At 45.7% G+C, this 21,797-nt stretch overlaps 1 protein-coding gene across 4 annotated transcripts in view; it reads left to right on the top strand.

Annotated features, from left to right (window-relative positions):
* The window catches only part of bcas3 (BCAS3 microtubule associated cell migration factor), a 1,250,799-nt gene that overhangs the window by 1,189,422 nt on the left and 39,580 nt on the right, over positions 1-21,797 (top strand). The window contains exon 25 of one of the 4 annotated variants that reach the window (XM_072469938.1): positions 12,785-13,608. The exons of the other annotated variants lie outside the window; for them this stretch is intronic. Within the exon in view, the coding sequence (XP_072326039.1) occupies positions 12,785-12,813 (29 nt within the window). The 3' untranslated portion in view covers positions 12,814-13,608. Of the gene's footprint in view, positions 1-12,784; positions 13,609-21,797 lie in introns of those variants that run through there. 4 annotated transcript variants of the gene reach the window in all.

Below are 21,797 nucleotides of genomic sequence, written 5' to 3'. Positions count from 1 at the left end.
TCTGACAATCTTCTGAAACTACCAGAGTCAGAGGTGGACTTGTACGTTTGGGTGCTTTGTGGGGCCCCTGTATCATGTCCCGCCCTCTGGTGACATGGCAGACCATCCCCAATTACATCATGCCCTACTTCAATGACATCACCCCACCCCAATGATGTCAAGCCCAGCCCCCAATGATGTCAATGGCTACCTGACCCCACCCACCCTCAGCTCACACAATGCAAGGCACAGAAACCCAAATTACTGCTTCATTGCTGTAGTGCTCTTTAACTTATGACAACAACACGTCTTCACTGTAATTGATCAATTGAAATCCAAGCCTACCTGTTATCAGAATGACGGTAGAGATGGTAAATAAGACCATAAGACATAGGAGCGGAAGTAAGGCCATTCGGCCCATCGAGTCCACTCCACCATTCAATCATGGCTGATTTCAACTCCATTTACCCGCTCTCTCTCCATAGCCCTTAATTCCTCGAGAAATCAAGAATTTATCAACTTCTGTCTTAAAGACACTCAACGCCCCGGCCTCCACCGCCCTCTGTGGCAATGAATTCCACAGACCCACCACTCTCTGGCTGAAGAAATTTCTCCTCATCTCTGTTCTAAAGTGACTCCCTTTTATTCTAAGGCTGTGCCCCCGGGTCCTAGTCTCCCCTGCTAATGGAAACAACTTCCCTACATCCACCCTATCTAAGCCATTCATTATCTTGTAAGTTTCTATTAGATCTCCCCTCAACCTCCTAAACTCCAATGAATATAATCCCAGGATCCTCAGACGTTCACCGTATGTTAGGCCTACCATTCCTGGGATCATCCGTGTGAATCTCCGCTGGACCGCTCCAGTGCCAGTATGTCCTTCCTGAGGTGTGGGGCCCAAAATTGCTCACAGTATTCTAAATGGGGCCTAACTAATGCTTTATAAAGCTTCAGAAGTACATCCCTGCTTTTATATTCCAAGCCTCTTGAGATGAATGACAACATTGCATTTGCTTTCTTAATTACGGACTCAACCTGCAAGTTTACCTTTAGAGAATCCTGGACTAGGACTCCCAAGTCCCTTTGCACTTCAGCATTATGAATTTTGTCACCGTTTAGAAAATAGTCCATGCCTCTATTCTTTTTTCCAAAGTGCAAGACCTCGCACTTGCCCACGTTGAATTTCATCAGCCATTTCTTGGACCACTCTCCTAAACTGTCTCAATATTTGATCTGTGTGTCTTGAGGTGAACTGGCTGATGAGCAACGGCTTGGAGAAATCAGCCAATGATGTGATAGCAGTCCAGCACAGACCAATGCAGGATAGAATGAGCTAGAAAAAGTCCAGTGTAGGAGCAAATGCTCCAATGAAGTGGAGTGTCCAGTCCAAGTCTAAAATCAGTGGCCTTGCTGCAACTGCCTGGCAGGATTCCGTTTCTTGTCCAGAAGAGACTTTCTGAATGAAGGTCAGTATTAACAGTGATGATGGGTCCATCCATCCAAAAGGCAGTAATTCCATGACTAAAATACACCCCCACTCCATCAACTTCAAAGAGACTGTGCGCATTCAAACCCAAATTATTTCCAAGAATTCAAATCTTGCAAAACAAACCTTTCAGTTGAAATATCTGAATGGACTGAGCGGCCTATTATTGACTCTCAACTTGGTCTACACCCGAATGAATGGCTGAATGTCATCCGGTGAGTGTTGACGTAATGGAGCACCGAGCAGAAACAAAACCATGGCAATCCCCTCCAACTGCAAACTTGAGGATGCCAAATGCAATTGCATTTCGACTCCCAAAAGGGTGGATTGTTTGTCGGGGAAGAAACAGGGACGGAACCGATACTGGAACTTCCTGTCGCCTGCCTGGTTGTAGAATCTGACAGAATTCTCAGACAAGCCGCAAAAAGTGAAAATTCCCCCTGCTTTTCAATCTGTGGTCTCTCTGGGCGAACGCCAGCAGATGAAATCCCTCAACTGCAAGAAACAGAGAACCAATTTGAAAATCGGAAGCCTCAACAATTCCAGTGTGAATTCAAAGCAATACAATCACTGGTCAAAGATCGAACGGCCAACAGTAAACGTGCTGGATCAGGAATGGCATTTTCTGGCCGGTTTCAAAATCTGGGTCCTCCAGCTCCTCTCAGGATAACTAAACTGCCTCTAAAGCCTGGGGTAGTTAACCCCCAGCAGGTGGAATTGCAGACTGACACCTTGGAGAAATCATCACACTTTGACCCAAAACTGGAAGCTCTTTATTAAAGTGTCACGGCAGAATGCCCCATTAAATCGTTCCTTATATCCCAAATAGGAGAATTCATGGAATTGGATCACAGCATGGATGGCACTATTGCTATGCAGACAGTAGCAACTGGACCTCAGTTGAATTAAGAGGAACTGAATTCCAAGTCAATATTATAAAGCGCAATAGGTTGCGACCCATCCCTTTCACTCTCAGCCCTTGCCTCTGATCGTGTCTCCCTGTTGCTCCCCGAAAACCATGATGCTGGTGTCTGCCTGGCTCTCGTACCACCCAACTGCTCACACCTTTCGCTCAGGTGGCCGAGCCTTGACAACTGCGCATACTGCTGGCTGGCTGCTCCTGGCTATCTGTCCTGGCCTCTGCTCTTTCATCCTTGCCGCCTGGTACAGTTGCCGCCCAGCCTTCTCAGCCTTGGCCTCTCGATCTGGACGAGTCGCCCCACTAACAGCTGCTCCCCAAAAACTACAACGCCAACACTTGCCTGGCCTTCGCAATTCCCGACTGCTTACCTCTCAGGTCTTGCTCGGATAGCCGTACCTCAAGCCTTAACAACTGTGTGTGCTCTTGGCTGGCTGCCAGGCGACTGCTTGTCCACCTGCCCTGAGTCACCCCGATGCTCCCCTTGATGGCCATTGACCAGCACCTCCTCCTCGCCTTACTGAAGGCTTCGCAGGCTCGCACCCCGAAGTTAGGTCGGCAACCTCACTTTTGCCTCAGGCTGCCCACCAGGCTGAATGTCAGGTTAGCTGCTGCTTCACTCAATGAAAGTTCAGAAATCTCACATCAATTCAGGAAAACTGCTCAAAGTCTCCACCACCTCTCAACGTCTGGCAAACTGTTTTACTGCTCTAAAGGGGAATCCGCGCATCAGAACCCACCGTTGTTATTACCTGCTGATAGGCTCAAGAAATTTATATAGGCCTATCGGCAAAATCAAAGCTACCAAGCCTCAGAGGACGATATGGGGACAGATGGCTAAAAGCTTGCTCAAAGAGTTCGGTTTCAAGGATCATCTGAAAGGAGGTGAGAAAGGTAGAGAGACGGAGAAGTTTACAGTGGGAATTCCAGAATGTAGGACCGAGGCAGCTGATGGCATGACCAAGAGTGGTGGAGTGGTTGAAATCACAGATGCACAAGAGGCCAGAATTGGAGCAATGCAGATACCTCAGAGGGTTGCCGGACCAGAAGATAACAGGAAAGCGAGGGCAGTTTGCTGGCGCCCATGTTCGGATATTTCAAATGGAACGGGTAAGCTGGAAATCGAGACAGTGACACATAAATAATGGGAAATGAGCACTTTGACAGCAGAGTGTTTAACTCATTTAGGGACGATGCCTTGTTCCATCGCTTTCCCTTAACAACAGGCTCTTTCATATTTCAGAGGGATGCAAGTCTTAGTCTGGACCGTGCAGCTTAGAACAGAAAGGTCACAAGGCTGTAATGCAGTTAGCATTGACTGCCCCCTCTTGTAGTGCGTCTATTAGCCTGTAATTTGATTTGTAGCTATTCATTGGGAGTCCCTGCAGCAGTGTGGTATGGGCTGCCATATAATTGGTACTGTCTCTATTTTTACATCATTAGATTAGCCCCTGATGCCTGGCCACTTGTTGTCTGCACTGGGCCTACCATTTATATGCCTTTAATGTAACATAAAATTCATTACTGACCACAGAGAGCAATCACACCTCCCCCTTCCCCCGAGCTGAGTTTAGTGCAGGACATGTTTTTAACCCTTTGTGGAGCCACGCAATTAGGATGATATCTTCAGTGTGTGTATCGAGAGGATTAAAACACTAGAGAATTTATGGGGTGAGGTTTACCATGTCGTGATCCCATGATACGTTTTCACGCAATGGGAATGTGAAACAAATAGCTGTGAGCGGAGGTTACCACACCAGATTCGTGGCCCTTGTGATTTTTCAGTCGACTGGATGAATCCATCATATGGCCACAAATTGGGCACTTTGACCTCTGCCCTCAAATGTCCTCCAATCAGGTGAAACCTTGTAATCAGCAGAATGCACTATAAATGTCATCGTCAAGTACAAATACTTTAAACCTCATTCTAGATTCCTCTGTGTGTCATTTGCTAAAGCATCTGTTAATCCAACAAGTACAAAGAGGAAGGTAGCACATTGAGTGTGATGTTAAAATTTAGTTTTAAAATTTTCATCCTCGCATTTAAATATTTCATTGACTTCACCCTCCTCTCTCTCTGCAACCTTCTAGAACTCTTCAAAATCTCTATGTTCCTCCAATTCTTGCCTCATAGATTATAGAGATAAAGAGCTGAATTTGACGTGCCCCTGGCGGGCATGTGTTTTTACACCAAAACTAACAGCCAAATCCGTCTCGATTTGTGAGTAGTACCGCTCTGCATCCACAAGGGACGCGTAGGCAATGGGTCTTTCTGTGCCATCTTCCCAATGATGCAAGAGGAGTGCTCCCCTCCCATAAGGAGAGGCATCGCATGGCAATATTAGCTCCTTTTTGGAATCATAGTGGGCCAGTATATTCAACGTCAGCAGTTACTTTCACAAAGGCTTCAACCTGAAATGCCTGCCACGGCCACCTCTGGTATTTCTTTAGTAGCAGATGCAATGGTGGCAGTAGTGTGGCCAGATTCGGGATGAATTTCCCATAATAATTTATCAATCCCAGAAAGGATTTCAGGCTCTGTCATGTTTTGCGGGGTAGGCGTCTCCTCGATGGCCTCTACTTTATCCTCCACAAGATGTAGGCCTTGTCCACCCGGTACCCTTGCTAAGTTACCTCCTCTGCCTGAAATACGCATTTCTCTCTTTGAGATGTACACCTGTGTTGGAAAACTGCCTCAAGACCTCCTCCAAGTTTTCTAGATGCTCTTGTTCAGTAGCCCCTGTAATTAATACGTCATTGAGAAAGACTGCCACTGTGGGTAGTCCTTGGAAAATGTTCTCCATGACTTGCTGGAAGACGGCAAATGCCGACAAGCCCCCAAAGGGCAGGCATGTATATTCGTGCAGGCCCTTATGGGTGTTAATAAGGATGTATTTACGGGATGGTTCATCTAGTTCGAGTTGGAGATATGTGTGGCTCATGTCCAGTTTTGTGAAGGTTTGGCCACCTGCCAATTTGGCACACAAATCTTGGCACATTGCATGGGATACCAGTCAAGTCTTGAGACCTTGTTGACACTAAGTTTATAATCCCCACAAAGGTGGACTGACTCCGTTGGGTTTGAGGACTGAAACTATGGGTGCGACCCACTCAGTGAACTGCACTGACTGTATTATTCTGAGGTTTTCCAACAGCTCAATCTCAAGTTCCGTCTTCTCAAGCAAGGAGTATGAAACTGGCCGTGCTCTGAAGTATTTCAGCATGGCGTCGTTGTCAACATAGATTTTGGTCCTTGTTCCTTTTATTTTACCGAGACAATCTTGGAAGACCTCAGGATATTTACTAATTACCTCATATAATTCACCGATCCCCAATTAAATATTTCCAGCCAGTCCAGTCGGATCTTCTCGAGCCTATTCCTGCCCATGAGGCTTAGTCCTGACTCTCACACGATGAGTGGGGTCGGGCCAACTGTTGTCTATAAGCTACTGGGGTCATGATGGTTCCCATAATTTTTAAAGGTTCTTCCATATATGTGACTGATCTGGCTTTGGTAACCCTTAGGCTTAAGGGCAGAATAGAAGGTGATAGAGGTCTGTTCCCCAATAATGGAGACGGCAGCTCCCCTATCTACCTCCAGCACTAAGGAATGACCATTGATGAGCATCCTTATCATTAGTAGAGCGACCTTAGTGGTGACGATGCAGTTCAGCTACATTGTTTCCCAGGACTGGTATACCTGTAAGCCTGAGGTGGCTTTAACCTTTTGCCTGGGTGATACACATATTGCCGTTTGCGGCAGCCTTGCCTGGGTAATGTCCTCCTGCAGCACTTCCAACAGTCCAGCAGCTGACACTTGTATTCATCCGGAGCGGTTTCCCGGGTAAATCTGGGGTTATCCTGCTGTGTCTTAGAGCGCCAGGGCATCCCCACAATAATGGTGTTGCTTGTGGGTGCCTTCACCAGAAATGCAGACTTCTTTCTGAGAGGACACTCCCTCCCACCAGAGGACACTACTGTCCGGCATCCCTTGAAGTACTTGAGCCCCTTTATCAGCATTCTCCAGGGATAAGGCTACCTCAGTGGCCTTTTTCAGGTCCAAGTTGGCCTCCGCCAGCAATTTATTTTTGGGTTGTGATGTTGTTAATCTCACCTATCACGTAGCATCTTGGTCATCACATACAGTCGGGAGGATCAACCTCTGCTTCTCATCCCCTTCAATGCCATTGATGCGAAAGAAATAGCTCATGTGTTCAGCATCCTGGGCCCAGTCTTCATTGTTTATGTCGTACGGTTCAAGTTTGCCAAAGAAGGGCATTTCCGTTTGTTTTTTTTTAAAGCTGTTTTCTGTGCTGTAAAGGCTGCTTGGAATTCCATGCCTGATCCTCGTCGCCAATATAATATTTTCAACGGAGGCCAGGCTAAATCAAATAAAAATTGATTCTTGAACAGAAATAAAGCTGCAGCCGTGCCATTCCCAAGTTAACGTCCCGGCCCGGGGCCATCGGGAATGTCGGTCCAAAGTTTAAAGTCCCACTCGCAAGTCCCTATTGGGCGAGCCCACTCAATATGGGAACTTGTACTCCACAAAGCCCATGAAATATTGAGTCGATAATGGGGGTGCATGTGGGTGCATTCACCAGAAACGCAGACTTCTCTCTGAGAGGACCCTCACCCTACCAGAGGATGCTACTGTCCGGCATCCCTTGAAGTACTTGAGCCCAAAGAAGATCAATCACGATCCCTATAGGAGCTATAACACTGCTGAATAACCGAAGATCATGACCAGAAGAGAGAATATTCCACTCAACCCCACTGCTAAATGAGAAATTCTGGGGCTGCAGTCCTGCCAGTCCAAACAAAATAATAGTGAATTCAGAAAAGTGATTGACTGTGACGCTGGTGTAAGAGAGTGACTGTGACGCTGGTGTAAGAGAGTGAGTGTGACACTGGTGTGCTGATTAATCCATCGTATACAGCCAATTAAAAAAAACACAACCTCTCCTGCTTTGCTGTTGCACCTTCCCCATCCCAGCATACCCCAGTATCATGCCCTAGTCCTTGGTTTAGACAGTACCAAGTTTACTCGGTCAATGTTCATCTATAGGAACTGCTGACTTGTCACAGGCTGCTGAGACTGTAGCAACACTATTTTAATCTCACACACTAATTTTAGTAGAAAAGGCCTCACACACACATAATTCAGCTAAATATATTTCATGTCTGTGTATTTACTTAACAAACATCCAACACCGATCAGTAACCAAAGACAATCAAAACCACCGTCACAGATTCTGCTTTTCTTCCCACCATTTTATCAACAAAGATACAAAAGGTTAAAATTCATATTTACGCAGGGTGTGATTGTGAGTATTCAGATCAGACGATCTGCGATGGTGGTTATTACTAATTTTCTCATTTACTAATCAGAAATTGAATTAGCCACATCTGGATTCCCAATTAGCCACATGTGGCTAGTGGCTGAAGTATGGGACAACAGTACACTGAGTGTGTGCTGCCTGATCCTGTCTCCCTGCTCCATGGGGAAAGCAGCTTCCTTCCTCTGGGGCTCGCTGCAGGAGAGGCCGCAGCCAGTTCGCCAACATGCTGCCTTTTCACTCCAGACTGTTTCTCCATCGCCAGCCCTTCAAACGTACAGGCACGGTTGCCATGGGTTACAGACTGCACCATTCCATGCCGTTGTAGTGATAACTTGATTAGTCCTGAGGGCAGGCAATGTAGCCCTGGGCCAGAGGGAGTTCTCAGGACAGAAACTCTTTATGTCAAAATGAGAGTCTTTACTGGAATTTGAATGAGATTTATGGAAACATTATGTAGCACTTATCATAGTTATTAATACATTACAACATAGTGTATAATATTTGGAATGACATTGTGTATAATGAAAGGTAAAAGTGTTGAGCCTAAAATAACAACATGCACAGACCTTCCAGGAGCTCATCCAGAGAGCCATTCAGCATGTGTGATCCTGAACAGTGATATTCAACCATGTATCACAGTTGACGCTCTTTCTTTCCTGATCTGAAATCAAGAGGCAGTTTACAAGAGGAGTCAGTCACCACCTTATAATTGGGAGTGAGTAACCTCACTAGGCTAGTAAGAAGTCTTACAACACCAGGTTAAAGTCCAACAGGTTTGTTTCAACCTGTTGGACTTTAACCTGGTGTTGTAAGACTTCTTACTGTGCTCACCCCAATCCAACGCCAGCATCTCCACATCATGGCTCACTAGGCTAGGCACATTGAGTAGGACCCCAACTCTGGCTAGAGGCATTTCTGGAGGTTTGATCATGTGACAAGTGGCCAAATGAAATCTCATCACAGAATAATTAACCATGTGACGTCTGACCAGATACTTCTACCCCGACATATGATCATGTAACAGCAACTGCAAATGTTGCTGTATTTACTTTATGAAGGATGTATCCACTCACTATAGTGAAATATATTTGCTTCTGGTTTCACACCAACAGATGTTGTGCAAGATGTTCCAAGAGGCCATCTGTGAACAGGGAAATCCAGGCAGGGAAAGAAGGGAAACCGAGCAGGGAAGAGGGGAAACCAGGGGCGGCATGGTGGCGCCGTGGTTAGCACTGCTGCCTCACGCCGCCAAGGACCCGGGTTCAATCCCGGCCCAGGTCACTGTCCATGTGAGTTTGCACATTCTCCCCTGTCTGTGTGGGTCTCACAGATGTGCAGGGTAGGTGGATTGGCTAAGCTAAATTGCCCCTTAATTGGAAAAACAATTGTGTAATTTGAATTTATTTCAAAACAGGATAGAGGGGAAACCGACAGAGGAAAAACAGGAAATTGAAGGGCAAGGGGGAAAGCTGAAAACCAAGGGAGAGAAGGTGGAAGGTGAAAGGGGAAAATGAGGAGGAGGAAAGGAACACCAAAGGTGCGGAAGTGGGAAACTGAGGAAGGTGGTACAAAGGAAACCGGAGGCTGAAAATGGGTCAAGCAAGGGTGAGGAAGAGGGGAAAGTGAGGGTTGAACTGGAAGCCTGAGTAAGAGGCCATCTATACTTTGATTTCACATGTCAACAGTGGTGATCACACACCCTTTGCATGATAGGGTGGTCAGAATCATGCACAGTAATGGAGATGGGATCTGACTCTTCATAGGTATTGACAGTTCTTAGGAATACCTAGAAGACTGAGACACTCCTGGGAATCACCTTGTGAATCATAGAACCCCTACAGTGCAGAAGGAGGCCATTTGGCCAATCGAGTCTGCACCGGCCCTTGGAAAGAGCACCCTACTTAAGCCCATGCCTCCACCCTATCCCTGTAACCCTACCTAACCTTTTGGACACTAAGGAGCAATTTAGCGTGGCCAATCCACCTAACCTGCACATCTTTGGACTTGTGGGAGGAAACCGGAGCACTCGGAGGAAACCTACGCAGACACGAGGGAAAAGTGCAAACTCCACACAGACAGTCACCCCAGGCCGGAATTGAACCCAGGTCCCTGGAGCTGTGTGGCATCAGTGCTAACCACTGCACCACCCTGCCGCCCCATATGAATACTGAGACACTCCGGGGAATACCTTGTAAATACTGAGATAATATTGGGGAATGTGTTTTCAGTAGTGACACATTCCTGGGCAACCCCTGGTAAATAGTGTCACAATCCTTTAAATCTATGGTGGCAATTAGTGCTGCACTGTCTGAGGTGCCACCTTTCAGATGAATTAGACTGGGACTGAATGCCCTCTCAAGTAGGTGTAAAACATTCCACGGCACTGTCCAGAGAAGAGCAAGGAAGATCTTCCCGATGTCTTGGCCAGTATTTACCCTTCAATCAACATCGGAAAGAGAGATGAAATGATCATTATCATGTTGTCATTTGTGGAAGCTTGCTGTTTACAAATTAACAGTTGCATTTCCTACAAAGTGTTTGGGAGATCCTCGTGCAATGGGCTCTCCGGCAGCAGGTGGTGATGGTGGGGAAGGTCACTAAGCATTGAGGAGCCCAGGCCATGAATAGGGCGGAAATCTGGAGTATAAGCCGTGAATATTCTATGTTAATAGTTTGTTCCGTGAAGTTAATCTTTCTCTGGCGGGTTGGTATCGCTTTGTTGCCAGTGGAATAAATTAACCTCGGCTTTTAACTTCTGTGCAGTCTGTGTGCTTGAATCTTACGTCACAGCTTGATGTCAGGAGTGGGGTTCCACAGTACAGGCATCAGGTCACAGCGGACAAAATGGAAAAGTGCCAGGATGAGATCAAACAAATCATGAAAGAGCTGAAATTGGTCCTGTCAGCAAGGGAGGCTGAAGTGACTGCAGCCCCACTGAGGCAATGAGCAGGAAAGGGCTTCCAGTGTGCCCTCAAGCAAACAGCAGCATTCCCCCCCCCCCAAACCCTCTGCAGAATCTGTGCAGGGAGTCGTGTCAAAGTATCACTGGTGTGTTTATGAGAGAGGTTCAAATCCAATGCAGAGGGGGAGAGACAAATACAATTTCACCTTCACCAACCATCTCAAAAGATAATATCAGACAGTTTCAACTGGTCGATGAGGGCAATGGGAGATTTTACATCTACTGGAAGACTAAACATCCACCAACCCAAAGTTGCCGAATGAAGGAGTCCAAACAGATATATAAACTGTTGAGATGGTGGAAGAGGATCAGGGAGGAGGGTGGAATTCCCTATCAGCTGCTTCATGATAACAGGAGAGACGTGAAGCAACTCCCCTGACCAGTAGTCTCTTTTCAAAAAAAAATTTAGAGTACCCAATTATTATTATTTTTTTCAATTAAGGGGCAATTTAACGTGGCCAGTCCACCTAACCAGCACATCTTTTGGGTTGTGGGGGTGAAACCCACCCAGACACGGGGAGAATGTGCAAACTCCACACGGACAGTGACCCAGGGCCGGGATTTGAACCCGGGTCCTCAGCGCCATAGGCAGCAATGCTAACCACTATGCCACGTGCCGCCCTCTGACCAGTAGTCTCAAGGGTCAAGTGTTGACCGGTTCATGATCAAGTGGGACAGCGAGCATTGGCGAAGATGGCTGCACTGCCAAGAAAGATGGTGTTACTGGCCATGGGTGGCTGCCCATTACGGCGGAACTGTAAGAGGTGTACTTTGTCAAAAAACAGGAAAACAGTTTGACACTGGTGGTCACATTCAGCATATTGAACCTGAAGGTGAAGGGCAACCTCAGATGATGATTCCCAGAGTGGAGTTGTTCGATGCCAAAAGTCTGGTGGATGATGTAGGGACAAACAGCCCATTCAACGCACAGCAGAACCTGAAGCGCCAGCCAACAATGACCTGAGTGAAGAGGAGCTGGATAGCGACAGGGAATCCTGGAATATATATGTCAAGCATTCCAGTGGTGCATCCAGTGTAAGGCTAGGTCTTGTTCGTGACAGTGAGGTAGGAGCCTAGGGCTGCTCGAAGCCTCTGAGGGTGACTAAAGAGCCAGGAAGGGAATTAGAGACCCTAGTCAGACAGACTATCAGCATCCCTGAGTCTGAACATCCTCATGAAGGGAGTTAGGAGAGAAGCACTGAAGCCAGGAGCTGAAGCAGCCATTCAAAACTGGTGAATCGCTGTGTTGACGAGCCGAGGCCATGAAAAAGGCAGGGATCTGGAGCATAGGCTGTGAATATTCTCTGTAATTCCTTAAAGTTAAGCTTTCCATGAAGGGTTTTTGTTGCTTTGATGCCAGTGGAATGAACAAACCTTGTTTTATTAGCTGGGTGCAGGCAATGTGCTTAAATCTCATGTTACAGTGAGGTTAGGTGAAAGGAGCGATATAAATGTAAGTTTGTACAACACTCCTGTGCTCACTGACCTACATCAACAACAACTTGATTTTAAAATGTAGCTTTGTTTTCAGATCCCTCACCCCTCCCTGTCTCTGTACTCTTGCCAGCCCCACAGCTCTCCAAGATGCTGCACTCCTCTAATTCTGGCCTCTTGAGCATTCCTGATTTTGCTATTCCAGCATTAGTGGTGGTGCCTTCAGCTGCCACGGTCTAGTGTTCTCTGTCTTTCTCTCCTCCTTTATGACACTCCTTAAAATCTACCTTTTATCCAAGTTTTTGGTCATCTGCCATATTTCTTTATACGGATCAGTGTCAAATTTTGTCTTTAATGCCCTCGTGACATTTTATTATGTTAAAGGCACTATATAAATACAAGTTGTTGTTGATTTTCACTTTGTGAGTAATGGAAAAAAAATCAAATTGTACCTTCACCCTGTCAGCAAAGTCTCACACCCAGCCTTTCTCTTACGTACAGAGATACAGAGAGCTGAGGTCGGTCACGGACTGTGTACATTAAGCAAACCCCCCCCCCCCGCCGAGGTGGGGGGACGCACTTCCACTGTTCTGGGAATACTGAAGAGTTCTTCCTTCCGTTCCTGCCTCCTTATGATTTTTCTCTCTTCCCCTTTGTCTCAGTTCTAGAACATTCGATCACCATGTTCTGAGCAGTGAGTGTTTTGGGACCGATTGGCATGAGTTCTGTGCACTCCAGCTGTCAGAGTCTGGAATTAAATCTGCTATTTCCATTCCGCACTTTAAAGTGTTGCTGCGGGGGAGGACGAATTAAAGCAGGGAATTCTACTTATTCTGAACAAAAGCAAAATACTGCAGATGTTGGAAATCTGAAATAGAAACAGAAAATGTTGGAAATACTTAACAGGCCTGGCAATATCTGTGGAGAGAAAAACAAGAGCTAATGTTTCCGGGATCTGACCTGTCATCAGAACATTTCTATTTCTGTGCTTTTGGCCTTCATTTGTGGTGGAATGCTGATCAGAGAATACAATCCTGGCAAGAGGCTGATAGGGACAATACGCACAGTCAGAAGGAACAGCTTCTTCCCACAGCTACTAGACTCCTCAACAACTCCCCCTCGGACTGATCTGTTCCCTGTAAGAACACTATTACGACGCCCTATGCTGCTCTTGCTCATGTATTTGCTTTGTTTGGCCCCTTGTTCCGCACTATAACCAATCACTGTTTGTCGATGTTCCATTTGTCAATGTTCTCTGTTGATTATTCAATTTGTTTACCATGTACGTACTGTGTACGTTCCCTCGGCCGCAGAAAAATACTTGTCACTGTACACGGGCTGGTTTAGCTCAGTGGGCTAGACAGCTGGTTTGGGATGCAGAACAAGGCCAGCAGCGCGGGTTCAATTCCCGTACCAGTTTACCCAAACAGGCACCGGAATGTGGCGACTAGGGGCTTTTCACAGTAACTTCATACTTGTGACAATAAAAAAGGTTATTAAAAAAGGTTATGTGACAATAAATCAAATCAATCTTGGGAGCCATGACCCAATCCAGACAGATCGAAAATCACTTACAGGTGGTCAGGACATCTTGTGCAGTGAGAAAGTGAAATGAGCATTAACTAATGCAACAACCTCTGTACCACTGCAAGTAACGGGTTAGAGTTCTTAATGTGTGCGCCATCCTACACCATCCCCCTCCCTCAAATATGTGGCAATTCCACCCCAATACAGCATAGCGGAATGAGGGAGTTTCAGTTGTTTCCCTCTGTCCAAGGTGGCCAGCTGTGTTCTGTTGCTCTGTTTCGGTCCCAACAGCGTCGCCAATACTGTGTGTATTTCTATTTATCTTAGTGAACCACAAGTCTTTCCTTTATATCGATCAAATGACCACACAACCAGTTGGTTAGTTCAAAAGATGGTTTATTTACATACACAAGAGTTATCTCAACATGCAAATACAATATCTACTTCGAGTTAAACTACACCTATCAGCTACAATAACCTATACTTAACTTCAGGGCGACCGACACTGTGCAAATGGATAAGGCCTTTATCTGGATTTCACTTGGCTAGTTCGAAGAAAGTGGCTCTGTCTCTGCTGGGCTCACCCGTCAGGTAGCGTTCGTTCGTCTTGAACTTGGCCGGCTGTTCCTGCTGCAATTGGGTTGGCACAGGCCGGATCCAAAAGAGACAGAACACATGGCTGTGTCCTCTTCTATCCCTCTGGGATTTCGCGCTCTTTGGGGCGGTCTTTAACCTTGGACCCAATAGTTCGACAGGGCTCTGATCACTCTCTTCGATTTCGGCTAATAAAGGGGCAGGTGCCTTGGTAGCTGGGCGTGTCCTTAGCGGTCATTGACCTTGGCAGTCAGGCTTTCTGAGTAAGGGGAGTGGCGCCGATCAGTCTGTGGCTGTACCGGTTGCTTGATTGGAGTTCTATTGTCCTGGGAAAATGGGCCATTAAAATGCAAATGAGCGGGGGTTTCGATCGGGTCTGGTTACCTGTGTTTTAGATACGCATAGGCTGTGTATCTGTCTGAGTCCTGGGTTGGCCATAATTCCCATGGACCTTTGCAGGTGGCCATCTTAGATGGCTACAGTTCTCACTTGAGCCAGCCCTCAGAGAAGTCTAGTGGATGGATGCAAAAGGTGTTCACCTTCTAGGGGTAGCACTGATGGTAGCCAATATTAACAACCACTTGCATTTATATAGCACCGTTGATTTGATAAAACAGCCAATCCCTCTTCACAGGATCCTTATCAGTCAAGATTGACACTGAACCATATAGAGAGACACTAGGACAGGTGACCAAATGCTTGGTCAAAGAGGGTAGGGTTTCAGTAGTATCTTATAGGAGAGAAGAGACTCAGAAAGGTTCAGAAAGGGAATTGCAGAGCTCAGACCCAGACAACTGAAGGCACAGCCAATGATAAGGAGGAGGATGTTCAATAGGCCAGAATTGGAGGAGTGTAGAAATCCCAGAGGGTTATCGGACCTGGGACATTTTACCACATATGTACATACAAACATGGTTTTGAATAAGGTTAGGTTGGCCATCAATTAGAAAATTAATTAAATTAAAGTAAAAACTTCAAAGGCAGAGAAAGAATATGGAATAAAGAACAAGAAAGAAAACGCAGAAAAATGTTGAATAGTTATATGTTCACAATTTAAAAATTAATTACATCAATAGAATTATTACTGATTTTTTTAATCAGTCTTATTTTTATAGCACAATCTCATGATATGCCAAAATAGCTTTGCAGCCAATGAAATACATTTGGAACATTGTCAATGTTATAATGCAGGAAATATTAATGTAATATTAATTTGCTTCCTTGTCATGATGCACAAAAGTGTTTGGCACAGGGAGTATAAACCTACCGGGCGTTCATGGGTTAATTTCTACTTATTGAGGAACCTGCGCAAAGAGCCTGAAAAGGAGAGGGTTAAAGCAACATGAATTGTGAACTTGGTAAATGGATGCGGGGGGAACTTTGGGTAGAAGTAGAATAAACAATCTCTAATGGTTTAACAGTTCATTTTTAAAATGGTCTCTTTTTTAAGCTCTTGTGGATGACCCAGTGTCGGTCTTGTTACAAAGAGAATCATTTATTGAAATCAGTGACAGCTTCCAGGCATCCGGTCAGAAGGACACACATCCTGTGCTGATCCAATGGACCATTTTTCATGTAGCAAGTGTTTATAATCTACCATTCCGGCTGTGGTTTTAACCCCCTCACGTACAGGACTACTCGCCAGCTGTAATTAGCACTGAAATGACCGTCTGGTTAGACCATCTGGCCACCTGGAAGACAAAAGATGGATAAAGTACTTCTTCAAACTCTTGCCTGGGGAGAAGAGGGATGCCGGTTTTAGTTCCTGCAACTGCCTGTTGCTCCTATCCATCTTACAAAAATAACTTGCATTTATATAGTGCCTTTTTAACATAGTAAAATGCTCCTCCAAATCATTGCCCAGCTGGGTGGGTCTGCATTTGCCGAGTTCGATTCTTATTTAATTGTATCCAGAGTATCATTTCCAGTGGCTTCTCCTGTAGCTCCTGCACCGTTTCCTCTGGTGTTCCTTATCCTTGGCCCGTCCTATTTCCTAACTACATGCTGCCTCTCAACGACATCATCTGAAAACAATTTTCCCGTATATGTTGACAACACCCAGCTCTATTTTGCCACTAACTCCTTCAATTCCTTCACTGTCACGAAATTATCAGACTGCAGTGTGACATTCAGTATCAGGTGAGCATCAATTTTCTCCAATTAAATTTTGGGAAGACCAAAACCATTGCCTTGGTCCCCACCACTGCCTCTATCCCCTCTCCCAGGCAACTGTCTAACGCTGAATCAGACTGTTTGCAAACTTGGTGCCATATTTGACCTCTGTTGAGCTTCTGATCACGTATCCATACCACCATACGACTGCTTATTTCCAACTCCTTAAGAACATCGGTCTCATCATAGGATAACCGCTTCATCCCAGAGACCAATTTTTTAAAAATATATTTTTTATTCTCTTCTTTTTTCACATTTTCTCCCAAATTTACACCCAACAATAAACAATAATCAGTAATAAATGTAATGTCAATCCCTATATCAATAACAACGATCCCATCCTCCCACCAAACCCCCAAACATTAGCCCGCATGTTAACATGAACAAATGACAAAGAGGAATCAGGAATCACCCATAGTCACCATTTACACATACAGTCCCCCTCTCCCCAACCCTTCCAGCCCCCCCCCTCCCCCGTAATGTTTGTTGTGATCCAATTCTCGAAAGTGCATAATGAATAACGCCCATGAATTGTCGAATCCCTCCATCCTTCCCAGAGACCAATTTAATGAATCTTCGTTGTTTGCCTCCAATGCAAGAATATTTTTTCTTAAATGTGGAGACCAAAACTGCAGACAGTACTCTAGATGCGGTCCCACTGAGACTCGACGCATCCGGGCCGGAGAATCGCCACTCGCCCGTTGCAAACGGCGAGCGGCGATTCTCCCAGCAGCCAGCCGTGATTCTCGCCGCGCCGGTTGGGGGTGTGGGAGAATCGCGTGCGGGTGCCGGGGAGGCATGGCGGGACACGCGCGGCGCCCCGGCGATTCTCCCACTGTGTCCTGTCCACCCACTTATCACCCCTGTATTCTGATCTACATTGGCTCGAAGTTGAGGACTCCCCCTCTCTCTCTCTCTCTCTTTCTCAGCTCCATAATCTGTAACAGTGTTACAAATTACAATTTTCCTGATCAAAACATTAGCTCCTTATCTGACCCCAGCCCGCACACAACTATCCAAACATCCCAAAGGTTATAAAAACACTCCATGGGATTTCTCGGACAAAGTTTTTTTAAAAATCTGTGACCTCCTGTGAAAGAAAACGTTCCAGTTTTCAGACCCTGCACCACTCCCTATTTCGGGGACTTGCTGCTGGAACGTTGTCCTGCCTGTTTAAGGTACATCTCCATGGCACTTGCTGTTGAAGCCAGCCCAAACGTGTGTAAAATTGGACTCCACAATGACCGAGAGACACTCAGTTCACTGCGATGCACGTTGAGATTTATTTTTGACGGTCAAGCTTCCATTTCTTTCTTCCTAAATGGGAATCTCTGCGATTTTCTGACTGACAATTAACATAGATCTCCTTTTACTGGGGCTGGCTTAGCTGCAGCTCAGGCCAAGGATGTTAAAGTTCATTGAACTGTAAGGTGAAAGCTCAAAGTCTAAAGAGCAAAAATGTAGACTAGGTAAATCAGGGACGAGTCATTAGGTGACACAAAGTTTAGATTTTAAAGTCTGTCAATTTTCGAAGGCAGTGAAAACCTAATAAGGAATTTCACGATTTTGAATTCCTAGGAATGAATGAATTAGATAGAGAGGTGATGAGTATTCACTCCAACACTTGGAGGATGTAAAGAGGATAAATACTGTATCAATGTTGTAATTAAGGCCCTATTCCATCCTCCCCACCCCTCCACCATTGCCCAGCATAACCCTGAGGGCTGGATTCACAGCCCTCCGCTGGTGTGTATGCAAGTGGGGGTCTTGTAAAACACAGCAGATGGCCTGCCTAGCCCCAACCTGTCTCCTATTTTACCAGGGTGTGGTGGAAGCAGCTTGGGCCTATTGAGGCTCTTCAAATGGCCAACTAATGGCAACTTAAAGTGTCTCATCCCATCCTACTCACTTAACCTGTCAATATCCCTCTGTAGACTCCTTGTGTCATTCTCACCACTTGCCTTACCACCTAATTTTGTGTCATCCGCAAACTTGGCAATAGTACATGCACTTCTCTCGTCCAAGTCATTAATATATATTGTAAAAATTGTGACCCCAGTACAGATCCCTGTGGCACTCCAGTAGTTACAGATTGTCTTCCTGACATTGCCCCTCTTAGCCCAACTCTCTATCTTATTTTTTAAAAATAATCTTTATTGTCACAAGTAGGCTTACGTTAACATTGCAATGAAGTTACTATTAGTTAGTCAATCATCTATTCATGCTAATATGCTTCCCCAACACCATGAGCCCTTATCTTATTAAGTGACCTTTTGTGTGGTACCTTAATGAATACTTTTTGGAAACCCAAATATATTCCATCTGCTGATTCCCCATTATCTACTCTGCTCATTATCACCTCAAAGAATTCTAATAAATTTGTCAGGCATGTTTTCCCTTTTATAAAGCCATGCTGACTCTACTTGATTATCTTATGCATTTCTGCTATTGCACTCTTTATAATAGGCTCTAATATTTTCCCTCATTTTGTCTCTGCTCAATCCGACCTGTCACCTTTTCCCCATCCTCACCCTTAATCTCTGCCCAACCCCATAGTAATCTCGATCCAACCTGAAGCCAATCTCTGTGCAGTCTTATTCCTACCCTTTGCCCTGACCTACCCTTGTCTCTACAAAGAGATGCAAGCTAAATGTTCAAACACAATGCTCCAGACATCATGTGGGGGCAGATTTGAAAGATCAGATGGTCAGTCATCAAAATTAATCAATTTTATTTTGTATGTAGCCCAAGCTCAGCTGTAGTCTGGTAATCGGGCTGCTGCTGTCCGAGACTATGGTATTAAACCAGGCAGTGCACTTCCTCATGTGAAGGCATTGCATCTGGATTAAGGTATACGAGCAGTCCTTTCCCACATTGTCCCTTCTATCCTAGGTGCAATTTCTAAAATGTCTAGCGCCAGTGCAGTTGGCAGGCCTTATTAGGTTTTCACTGCCTTTGAAAATTGCCAGACTTTAAAATCTAAACTTTGTGTCACCTAATTACTAATTTGGCAGCGGGATGGGATATGGAGTGGAGATACTGTAGGGGGTGATACACAGTGAAATATAGAAGAAAAAGCAAGTCAGCCTGGAAGGCAGAACGAATATGGCATGTAAAGATATGGCAAAGCTGGATGGCATTTTTTTAATGCAACAAGTCTCACAGATAAGGCAGATGAGTGGAGGGCGTTGATCAACACATGGGAGTATGATATTATTGCTAACACAGGGACATGGTTGAGGGAGGGTCAGGACTGGCAGCACAATATTCCGGGGTATATAACCTTCAAGCAAGACAGGGGAGGGTGTAAAAGAGGAGGTGAAGTCTCATTATTAATCAAAGAGTCAATTACTGCAGTGAGGAGGGTTGATAACTTAGCAGGCTTCCCAATTGAGGCCATATGTGTAAACCCTAGGGTGACACAGTGGTTAGCACTGCTGCCTCACAGCTCCAGGGTCCTGGGTTCAATTGCAGCCTCGGGTGACTGCCTCTGTGTATTTGCGCGTTCTCCCCGTTTCTGTGTGAGTTTTCACTGGGTGACCCGGTTTCCTCCCACAGTCCAAAGTTGTGCAGGTTAGGTGGATTGGCCAAGCTAAATTGCCCCTAAGTGCCCAAAAGGTTAGGTGGGGTTCCTGGGTTACAGAAATAGGCTGGAGGTGTTGGGTGCTCTTTCCAAGGGCAGGTGCATACTCGATGGGCCAAATGGCTTCCTTCTGCACTGTAAGGATTCTATGATTCTAACTTAAAAACAAAAAGGGGGCTATCACTTTGCTGGGAGTTTGCTATAAGCCCCCAAACAGCCAGGAAGCGATAGAAGAGCAGATATGGCAGTAAATCTCAGAGAAGTGTAAAAATAATAGGGCAGTAAAAGTAGGGGATTTCAACTTCCCCAATATTAATTGGGATAGTCAAGGTGTGCAAGGCTTAAAAGGATGGTTGGAATTCTTAAGGTGCAACTAGGAGAGCTTTTTGAGCTAGCAGATAGAAAGTCCTACAAGAGAGGGGGCAGTAACACGGCATGGCGGCACGGTAGCACAGTGGTTAGCACTGTTGCTTCACAGCTCCAGGGTCCCAGGTTCGATTCACAGCTTGGGTCACTGTCTGTGCGGAGTCTGCACGTTCTCCCCGTGTCTGCGTTGGTTTCCTCCAGGGGGCTCCAGTTTCCTCCCACAAGTCCCGAAAGACGTGCTGTTAGGTGAATTGGACATTCTGAATTCTCCCTCTGTGTACCCGAATAGGCGCCGGAGTGTGGTGACTAGGGGATTTTCACAGTAACTTCATTGCAGTGTTAATGTAAACCTACTTGTGACAATAAATATTATTGTTATTATAAGTAGTGGACCTAATTTTAGATAATGAAGCCAGGCAGATGATCAACGTGTCAGTGGGTGGCATGGTGTCACAGTGGTTAGCACTGCTGCCTCACAATGTCTGGAACCCGGGTTCTATATGGCCTTGGGTGACTATGTGAAGTTTGTACATTCTCCCTGTTTGTGTGTGTGGGTTTCCTCTGAGTGCTCCAGTTTCCTTCCACAGTCCAAAGATCTGAAGGTTAGATGGATTAGCCATGCTGAATTGCCCCTTGGTGTCCAGGCATGTGCAGGTTAGGTTATAGGGATAGGGCGGGATGGGCAGGGGAGTGAGCCTAGGTAGAGTGCTCTTTAAGAGGGTCATTGCAGGGGCAGCACGGTAGCGCAGTGGTTAGCACTGTTGCCTCACGGCACCAAGGTCCCAGGTTCGATCCCAGCTCTGGATCACTGTCCGTGTGGAGTTTGCACATTCTCCCCATGTTCGCGTGGGTTTCGCCCCCACAAGCCAAAGATATGCAGGGTAGGTGGATTGACCATGCTAAATTGCCCCTTAATTGGAAAAAATGAATTGGATACTCTAAATTTATTTTTTTTAAAGAGGGTTGGTGCAGTCTCACTGGGCAAATGGCATTCTTCTGCTCTTTCGGGATTAAGTGATAGTGACCATAACCGGTAAGATTTAAGATAGTTATGGAAAAGGACAAATATGTACTGGAAATAAAGATTCTGAATTTGGGAGAAGGCTGAATTTTAAGATGATAAGACAGGATCTGGCTGAAGTCGGCTGGGTACAGCTACTTGTAGGAAACTCCACATCGAAACTGGGAGTCATTGAAAAAGGAAATAGAGAGAGTACAAGGCCACATGTTTCCTGAAAGGTAAAGGATGGGATGAATAAGTCCAGAGAAGCCTGGATGTCATGGGATATTTAGGAATGGATAGGGAAAAAAGGGAGGCTTATGGCAGATACAGGAGCAAAACAGTGGAAGCCCCAGAGGAGTACAGAAAACACGGGGGTAGTTATAAAATAAATTAGGAGAGCAAAGAGTGGGCATGAAAAAACACTGGCATG

The sequence above is a fragment of the Scyliorhinus torazame genome, chromosome 12, assembly GCF_047496885.1.
Source record: "Scyliorhinus torazame isolate Kashiwa2021f chromosome 12, sScyTor2.1, whole genome shotgun sequence".
NCBI lineage: Eukaryota > Metazoa > Chordata > Chondrichthyes > Carcharhiniformes > Scyliorhinidae > Scyliorhinus > Scyliorhinus torazame.
The sequence above is the reverse complement of the archived record's forward strand: the minus strand, read 5'-3'. Positions and strand labels throughout refer to the sequence as shown.